The sequence below is a fragment of the Leuresthes tenuis genome, unplaced genomic scaffold (genome assembly GCF_036924035.1).
Source record: "Leuresthes tenuis unplaced genomic scaffold, fLeuTen1.0.hap1 SCAF_19, whole genome shotgun sequence".
Lineage (NCBI taxonomy): Eukaryota > Metazoa > Chordata > Actinopteri > Atheriniformes > Atherinopsidae > Leuresthes > Leuresthes tenuis.
Genome location: NW_027325373.1, coordinates 6184299 through 6194574, shown reverse-complemented (window position 1 = coordinate 6194574; position 10276 = coordinate 6184299). Strand labels below are relative to the sequence as shown.

At 40.1% G+C, this 10276-nt stretch overlaps 1 protein-coding gene across 1 annotated transcript in view; it reads right to left on the bottom strand.

The window, feature by feature from the left end:
• Positions 1–236: 236 nt before the first annotated feature.
• LOC140277323 (leucine-rich repeat transmembrane neuronal protein 4) overlaps positions 237–10276 on the bottom strand; it is a 105469-nt gene continuing 95429 nt past the window's right edge. Inside the window, exon 3 of the mRNA XM_072372298.1 lies at positions 237–5717. Coding sequence (XP_072228399.1) covers positions 5394–5717 — 324 coding nt within the window. The 3' untranslated portion in view covers positions 237–5393. The remainder of the gene's footprint in view (positions 5718–10276) is intronic.

The following is a 10276-nucleotide window of genomic DNA, read 5'->3' as shown; positions in this document are numbered from 1 at the left end:
ATGACGTTGGCTCCATCGGCTCAGTGTTATCACTGTTGCAGTCCCAGGGGCCCACAAGATAAGAAACTCCTTAGACCTTGTGCAAACATTGTTGCTCATTTATTATAACTTTTTTTCACGGGATGAGAAGTATTTCCCTTAAATTGTGAATTCAAGTTAATGTGAGAAGTCTGTAAAGTTGTTATTTCATGCCAGCACGAAATTGTTAAGAAAAACAAACAACACAACTCCCACCTTTATATTTTTATTTCTGATATCATCATCAAAATTTTTACAAAACATTTTCTGACAATAATATACTCAAAGAAGAGCCATATTTTTGCGCTTGGACCAGGTCTCCACAAAAATGCTTTAGGTCTGAATACAGTAAAAAGAACAGAAATCCAAAAGAAAAAAAAAACAACAAACCAGCTACCAAAGAAAACAATGCAGCGCATATTTACACCCTGCAGAAATCAGTGCTCTCTGCAGGAAATGGATGTGAGTGAGACAGCAGGGATTCTGTGGTTTGAATAGAAAGCATGTATGAGGCAGCAAAATGAAAAAAAGAAAAATGGGAAAATGTCTGAGCCTGCAAGGAAACAAAATCTAAATCTGACACTGCTCTTTGTCAGGTACCCTCTGCTTGTTCTCACAAGCCCACTGCAGTAGAAGAATTGAGCCCATTTGAATAAAAAAAACTCTTTTATTCAGTGCTTACATTAAATCCAATTAGGGTTGCAAAATAGGCTTTGTCAAGCAAACGAAAAAGTGTGTTTCCTCGACATAGGTTAATGATCATGCCTTCCTTTTCTGTGCCACCTCTGACATGAGCAATGGCAGAAAAACAGAGTTGGGACAATACGGGTCGAAGGTTAAAGACTTCCTGCTAATGTGAAACAGTGTGGAACAATAACAATCAATGGGGAACTGGCCTGAACATCACTAATGGTGACGTTGCTTGAAAGGAGGTAGAGCAGTAGGTGCGGTACTGTAGAGTCACACGCACACATACACGCACTCACAGGCCATCTGGGTACATGCAGAGTAGCAATGCTGCCAGTCTCTTTTTAAGTATGGCAGTCATTAATTCTTACCACTTTTCAGTCTGTACACACCCTAATGACACCAACAGGAACAGAAACTAAAATTGGCAGATGAAGAGCATTAGATTTTTTTTTCCTAGCCCCCCTCTCAGTGTGTACACATGCTGACTCCAAAGAGCCAAGACTATGTGCTGTATGGGCATACCCCTGTACAGCCGGCTCGTAAGACACAGATGTATGGCAGAAGAGGAAAAGCTGCAAATCCACGTCTGGCTTGGAATTAATTTTTCAAATCTATTTATCAGATTGGATAATGGATTAGAGCCAACTGAACCGTCGCAGATGGCCTTGGGTGAACTGGAATGGATGGGTGTGTCAAAACCTGCAGTACTTTATTATCATTTATCAAGGTACTGTATGTGCGCTGCCTGTGTTACCTGTGTGTATATGTATTTATGCATGATTGTTTCTGCAGTGAAAGACTGACAATTCAAAGTGGATTCTGGGTACTAGAGTAAATTTTTCTTTATGTATGTTTGTATGAGGGCATGCATAATAGATACAGTTCTGAAGGTACAAGTATGCCATTTTGTTTAAGCAGTGTGCCACATGTGACTCTATATAGTACTTGTGTGCGTGACTTGCGTGTGTCAGAACCTGGCTGAAGCTGTTTCTGTGTGTGTGTAATTTCTTACAGTGGAAAAAAAGCTGCCTGGGCCTTTCAGAAAGATCACAAAGCTGCATTACAATAAAACGTCCTCGCACTTACCCATTTGTCCCTCGACAACCTTCCTATTATACACCATTTCTGTCTCCCCGTCTTTTCATCTCCTCTGCTTTCCGTCGCCCATCAGTAATGTGCATTTAGCTTTTCCTCTCAGCATAAACACTGGAATATGAAAGATTTTACTGCTATTCTTCAGACCTTTATTCATCCCACCCAAAGCAAAAGAGGAAAAGAGGAGAGAATTATTTAAAAGAAAAGAGAATGATCCCCATGGGGACAGGAGCCCGAACTCAAAGAACAGAGGGGGTAGGGAAGCTTGGGGTGTACAAAACTGTAAACAAATGCAGCAGAAGAGAAAATGAAGCCTGTTGGCATTGCAGGGCTAGCGCAGACGGTCCTGGAGTTCAGCTCAAACATGCATCATTAGCATGCAGCGCTTGTGCTTCCAGCTCCCTGATGGCAAAAGAAACGGACAAAAGACTAAATAATTACTGGCAGCAGAATTCGAACATTCCGCTGAACATATCCAATATTATCAGGGAGGTAGTCATCATTAATCGAATGTTGATTAGTAAGTGATTTAATTGTGAACATAAAAAGAGATTTTATTAGCATTTTCTAATTACCCACAAAGAGTAAAGTAGCTTTGATCTCTATGTTCACACTGAATTTAACCATTATCTTTGCTCTGAAACCTGGAGCAATTACAACACATAAGGGGAGCTGGGCTTTAGCACGAGACCCCAGAGTCTGTACCCAGCAGAAGCCTCTCTCCCAAAGAAGAGCAGGAAAGTGTTAGCAAACAACTTGCTTTCAAAGCGGTGATGTTGTTCATGACACGGGTTGCTGGTTTCAGGGCAGTCCAGACGGGAAATATCTTCCTTACTGTTTGTCTCTGGCTCAGTGCTCCTCCCTTACTGGGAAAGTTTCCCAAAATATCAGCATGCGGACAGAAATAGAACATCATTAAACAGGTTCACCTGAGTCACCAAGCGACTGACATGAAATTCAGGCCAAGGAGTTATCAGGGATGATATAGAGCAAGGCAAGACAATACATGGATAGAATTAAGAGAGCTCCCACTATAAAGACATTGGCACAGCTGCTATTACAAAGTAAACTCCACCAGCACTATTAAGCAACCGTACTGAGCGAATTGACTGCGTTTTTATGCAATGTCCTGTACACGAAGGGGACTGAACCCTCCTCAGTTTTGATACAATAAAGATTTTAGCATCACTTGTTGTTTTGGGTCTGATGTCTGGTAAAACATTGAACAAAGTCATGGCACATCAAAAAGAACACCCTTCACAAGTTAAAGTCTTGGTATAAAGAATAGCACAGTCCCTCTCCCCGAGTAAACCATAAAAATGGCAGATAGTGTTGAAATACCTAAACAAGAGGACTGGACTGGGATGCAGCTAACAACACATCATTTGACCACCAACTGCGACATGAGCTCTCTAACATGTCTGATGTCAGGACATAAAATATGGATATGTGAGGTTTGGTGCGTTGAGAAAATCCTACTAACGAGGCTCCCAATGTTTCTCTCCTCATGTGATTAAGATGATTGGATTTGAGAAATAACCTTAGCAATATAATTTGTTTAATGGTGGAGGCATGAAGGGAGCAGATAGAAAAATATTTATCATTGAAACAACAAGAGCGTTACAATAGGAACCTCCTCACCGAGTAGTCTTGGTAATATTTTCCCCCTGGAAAGCATATAAGGCTCCTCTTCTGTCCACAGTTTGTTTCAGAAGAAGTGAAGTTCATACTTTTTTTTTCCTCTTTAAAGATTTATTATTTACACGATAAATAAGTTCTATGCGATTTTGTCCTTTGATTAGTCTTATAGAATTTCTTGACATCATCTTTGAACACCTCAAAACCGTCTCTTTTCTTTTAAAACAAAAAAAGAAAATAAATCTAAAAGATAATTCCCTATTTCTTCTCTTATCTCGAGGGTGCATCCACGTTTGGCCCTTTGCAGTTTCAACTGCGGTCCAGTCATTCGTTTTGAGGGAGGACCAAACACAGGTTCCACAGGACCACAGACATGTAGAAAACCACCTCAGTAACTGCTCAGATTAAGCAGGAGATGATGTTTGACAGGCCATCCCCATCGTATGCGAAGTCCTCAACAGCGCCACAGGACATTGAGTAGCAGTGCTTGACACTGTAGCCAAAGGGTTACTGAGTGCATAAAAGTCCAGTGCTGCAGGCACGCTTTGAGGGAAAAAAAGGAGCATGTCTGGCAATATTCCCAGTACAGTCCATGGGTTCATATGTAGGTCAAAGAGAAGTCAACGTGCTGGTTCAGCATTCCCCCACTAGGCATCATTGTTCTCTGCGGCGGAGGGACAGATGGGAGCACATAGACTGAACTCTGCCAGTCCAGCAAGACGGTGCTCTTCAAATAGTCCAGTGCGATGAAAGTCAAACATTGACTCAACAATGTTTCAAATGACTGTTTTGGGGCAGTGAGAGTGGTTTGACCTTCAGTAAAGTGGTCCTTTTCAGGAATATGTACAATACTTTCATTCAAATGTACTTATTTGCACATAAACTCCCCAGTGATTGCCTTTTCAAAGAATAGCAGTCATTCAGCTGGGAAATAATCATATACAGTTACTTGTTTTCTGGTTTGTAAAGGGCATGTTCTTATGGAACATGCGGCTTTGACTGCTGTAGTCACTGTTGTTCATGGCAACACTAGTATATAGATGACAGGGATAACAAACAACCTGATTTTGGGAGAAACAGCTGATCGTGTAATTGTGATAACTATCTCCTTAAAAATTCCAGTCTAACTGATTTGCTGTTTTATTTGAGTTTTGCAAGTCTGCACGAATGATCCCAGCTCATTTGATAACAACAGGGGCTTTGGTGATTAATGTGAGTTGGCAGAGGCTTGTTTAGCAGTACAACTGATATTTAATGTATGTGCATTAAAGAAAGTTAGGAATAAACTCTTTGGTTTGACATGCACATAAATGGTATTCAGTTTGAAATACCACACCCAGAAAAAAACAACAACAAAGAAACAGAATCCGTATGTTACTATTTTGTGAAATAATGACATATAGTAGGTCTCTCTTCAACAGGTAATAAGTCAAGATTTTTAAAAATAATCACAGTAAGAAGCCCTCTGCACTTCATATCGCCTCTGGCTCTACTTCTCAAATCTTTTATGTTACTGTGCCCACTTTTTGTGATTGAGACATTGTGTTTATTGCACTTTCCCTTTTACTTCAACACACTTTGACTGCTGCTGCGGACAAGTCCACCATTATTCTGACATGGGAGACCAGATTTAGGAACAAGGTAATACTTTGTCATATGCAGAATTACCTTCCATAAGTCATTTGTAAAGGGGTTTTCTATGAGGTGCTTTCAAAAAGAAAATCAAAATGATCAGCAGAAACGTCTCACGATGTTGAATCATGGTGTGTATCATCTCTGTAATATCATGGTGAGACTATGTTACAGGTACCAAATCCCTCCTGACAAAATTTTTATATGTTTAGTTCATGTACTGAAAACAAGGCCCCACTGTATAACCACCTCACCTGCCCCTTCATTTTAAAGTCCCTGTGAATTGCAGGCCTGTGCCCCACCTCTAACGCCTGAACTCACTAGCGTCCAAATTTGAGCGTGCCGGTGCGTTCAGCTGGAGGAAACGGAATACCACTAGGACCTTCAGTTTGTGGTCTGAGGGGTGGTGGAGGGGAGCGAGGCCCTGGCACAGGGGCACCTATGCTGGCAGCAGCTGGCACAGCAGGCAGGGCCACTGTCTGTATAGTGCCCCTATCACATGGTCCCAGGTCGTCAAGTCCCTCAAGGCCCTGAGGTGGTCCCTCATAGCCCATGTTGAGCCGCAGGGGTTGGTGGGCCTGGCAGTAGTCTACAATGGGTTGTTCGTAGCGGTAGAAGGTCAGGGCACCCATCTGGTGGGGGACCTGTTTGGAGGGACAGAAAAGATGGGCACACAGATAAAGCGATGAAGGCAGTAAAGATGGATGGTGACACATGGACAGTGAAGGAAACAGAGGGAGAAGAGGATACAAAGGAAGAAAGAGAGATATCGATTAGACATATTGGTGCACATCCAGAAATTCTATCTCAGTGTCTGAGATGTGGTGGCAGAATAACTTCCAGGACTTACAATCAGGAGACCAGACAAAGGACTCTTGTTTTAACCTTGTTTTATCACCAAACATAGAATTTTTTTTTTAAAAAGCAGCAAAAAAAATAAAAAAATGCAAATCGGATATATTCTCATTAACTGGTTTGAAGTAATTAAATGAGACCGCATGGTGTCACCAGAGGGTGTTACCATGTAGGAGGTAGTTTTTCTACCTAGAAAAAAAACAAGGAAGAAATTAAGAAAAAACAAGAAATGCAGAGAGCTTTGGCAGGAATCTCTTGAAATCTGGGATGTTATATCTTATATGGGAATATACCGGTCAGTCATATAAATTTACTGTTTGCCAGCTCAGACTGGAAACATTTGATGAGTTATATCATTTTAATTTTTGTAACGCCAGACATGACTACCGAAATTGATTCAATTCCCCTTAATGTATCAATCCTTTCTTGAAAATACAAAAACCATCTCAAACAAGTGTATCAACATTTTTGAGCATTTGTGGACGGTTTCTCAATTTTCATCATTGCTGTTAACCTTCTGTTGTCTTCTAAATTCAAAACAAAACTGGAACAGAAACCCACCTAGTCTGTGGTAAAATGTTTTCTTTCACAACTTTTATGGCATGTTTTTTCCCACATTAAACCACCTATATTTTTCAAAAGTAAATATAGGTAGCAAGGGCAGCTTGCACAAATACCCCATGTATTCCAGCAACATCAGCCACAGCTGTGTCATTTCAATTTCACTTACTTAAATGATATATTGAAGTTATCCCATGCAGTTAATTTGTTACACAGTTCATTGTGCCTGTGCGACTCAAAACCTACAGTTAGTTTAGCAGATCACTTCTGGCTCTCTGTGAATGTCCTCACATGGTAACCACCTGAACCTCCACTTATCCAAAACCAAAGTCACTTGGAAAAACACTTTGTACTGTCAAGCATCTGCAAAAACGACAATAACACTTTGTACTTCTGAGAAAAATATTTTTTGTTTAAGTATTAGTTTTCTTCCTGCTGTGACGACTTGTTCTGTAATTGTTCACTATCATTTGCATTTACAAGTGTAAAAAAGACAAACACAGGTTGTATGACTTGCACACAAATAATGCTGCAGATGACAACAGCACAGATGCTTTTGTTCTCAACCTTTGGAGCAAGACCCGGAACACATAAGTCTTATCTCCCTCCAGTGCCATGCCACTTGTGTCACAGCCAGGAGCCCTCATCACATCTGGTTGAGTTGTCTGGTTCTGTGTTCCCCCAACAGACCTGAACACGGTGCAAAACAAGCAGATGAGACTTTCGCGACACTCTGTCTCCCTAACTTTAAATCACACACTTATTCGCCAATTAAGAGATTTCTAGTAGGCCGTGAAAACAGCAGGGTAAAATGGCAGCTGACCTGGATTAAACACTGCAGGCTGCCAAAGAGGCAGATCATCCGATCTGTACACACAGCGACAAGAAGCACACAACAACTGCAGGAACTACAGATGTGACAAAGGCACAGAAGACATAAATAATACAACCTCAGACTCTTGAGGTGTCGGAGGCAGAGCAGGAGTCACACCTGCACCATTTCTCCTGTAGATCCTTCACATTCGTTGACAAGAACGCCATTTGCATTCTTATACACTGAAAAATCTTACACAGAAAAATTTAATTTAATTTAATTTAAATTTAAATTTAATAAGAATTTTGCAGACTATATTGTTTTTAGCCGCAAGATGTGGATATTTATATGTTCAGTTTCTTTTCACACCTGTATGAAGAATTTGAATTGGATGAAAACTATGCTCCTTATGGACTAACCGATAATTTTTCAAATGTAGAAAATTTCAAATGCAGAAACTTTAAAACTGCTGCAGCATAAAATCTACACTAACTGAATAATTATTTCCGATGAAAGCATCTCAGTTTTTGTGAGGTAGTCCTTGTAGTTCAAACACAGGGAAAATGTAAAGTCTGAAAGTCAACCCAAGCAAACTCCAAAAGATCCATCTATTGATTTTCTATATCCGCTTAATCCAATTTTGGGTCACGGAGTGGCTGGAGCCTATCTCAGCTGTCACTGTGCACGAGGCGGGGTACACCCTGGACAGGTCGCCAGTCCATCACAGGGCCACACAGAGACAAATGACCATGCACGCTCACACTCTTAGGGACAATTTAGAGCCACCACTCAACCTAACATGCATGTTTTTGGATGGTGGGAGGAAGCTACAGTACCCAGAGAGAACCCATGCATACACGGGAAGAACATGCAAACTCCACACAGAAAGGCCCCAGCTGAGAATTGAACCTTAAACCCTCTTGCCGTGAGGCAACGGTGCACACCACTGTGCAGCCCCCAAAAAGATCCAAACAAATTAAATCTAAGATTAAGAAAGGTTTGAGAAACTCAGCGACTTTAATCAAACGTAGCATTTACAGTAATCCTGATAAGAGAAATATTATTTGAGGTAAGGGAACAGAATTTAAGTCATGACTCTTTCAAAAAGCCTACTCACTGTTAACGTAATGCAGATATATGCGTGTGGAAAAGGGGGAGCAGTGTGTGCATGTGTGTGAGGAGCTCCAGATTTCAAAGTCAGAGCTAACGTAGCTTGGCAGTTCAGGAATTACCCTAAACCAAGGGGCTGAAATGAAGCCACTCTGAAGGTATTAATACCAACTCTGTTTTAGATAATAAAAAGTTTTATTTGTAGCTTCAGGCTTTACTGTAACACTTTGTGCAGTTTGCAATGCTGTTCTATACTGTGACAGAGTCCTGGACTTAGTTTAAAAAGCTTCTGTTCATGTGGAGATAATCTAATTAGTAGTGCTTAAATCTTTGAAAAACACTTTTCAGAACTCCAATCCAGCCTTTCTTTCAATTATGCCTGTGCACCTTCAGAACCGCTACCCTACCTACTGTCTCTACCTCGTTCCTTCTCAAATGGACTCCATTAAGCGAGGCTGACTCATTACATTATGGGCACTCAGTGGATTACTTCCCTCATTCCGCTCTCAGTTCAAACCCCCTCACCAACCCTGCTGCTGCCACTGCCACACCACCACCTCCTCCTCTCTTGTCACACACACCTCAGTCCACCTCACCTCCCACTCCCCAGCCACATCCAGTGAATTAATGAACCGATAGTATCTCCTAGCCATTTCAGTGGATTATATCAAATTGTCTGGATATAAATCTCAGTCTTTTACAGGTTTACATGCAAGTGTGAGTATACAGGGATGACAATCTGTGAATGTTTGCTAGAAAATACAGAGACAAAACTTTAAAGAAAATTATATATATTTTCAAAACAGTTTAATGTTACAAAAAAGTTTTCACCAATAATCTCCTACATTTTGTGTGACTGTGACTTGAATATCCAACATATAAGATAGCGTCACTTTTGTTGGTCAAATCTGCTGACCCAAAATGTACCTTTTATCACTTTCAGTGAGCAAAATGTGCAATTTCTTCATTCACGTTTGCAAGCTAGACTTTTTTCATCTGCATTTTTACTTCTTAGTCTTAGAACACCTAGTATAGTCTGTTAACAACTAAAAATGCAACTTAGCTATATCTAGGGCCAGATGCATACAACCGTGTAGATTCATGACTAAAGCTGTGTGTATACACAAAGGCAGAAATATGCATGTTTTTTTACATTAGATTAATAAAACAGTGTTGTTCCATAGGTGTCTTTTATAAATCTCAATAATTAATAAACTACACACACATACAAGAACCTGATTTCCTCTCTGATTTTTAGCTATGACTGTAGGTGTTTGTTCTTAGCATCTCAAGACTTATTTGCACCACAATTAAAGGCATTATAATAAATGCAACAATAAAGAAGAACAAACTAAGAGCAAATTTACCAAATATAATACTAAGATACTCGTCAGTGAAGCAAAGAAAAAATAAATCATAGTTTTCTCCTAATATTAATAAATTAAATTGCGATAAAAACATGTATACACACAGTCAGAAGAATGTGTGAGGTTCACGCATTTTACTTTTATTATGTCTATGCATCTGGCCCCTGGCTGAACAAACAGACATACACTTTCGTTTCGCTTTCCAAATCTTCTCAACCTAGGAAGTTTGAGTTAGAAGGAAAATGGTTGAATCTTATCTAACACCCAACCCCCCTTTCCCTCCAATTTGAAAATAGACTGTTTCTTTTATTCACGCTCTTTTTATCCTTTATCCGCTGCTGGCATCTTCTTCTGCCAGCTGGATCACAGCTCACCATATTGTTATAGAGTTAAAATAAATTGCAAGGGAAAAAAATCCCATAGAACTTGCGATTTTTCCTGAGCAATTTAATTTAATTTAATTTAATAAGCAATGTGCTATAATTTTGTAGGCCAT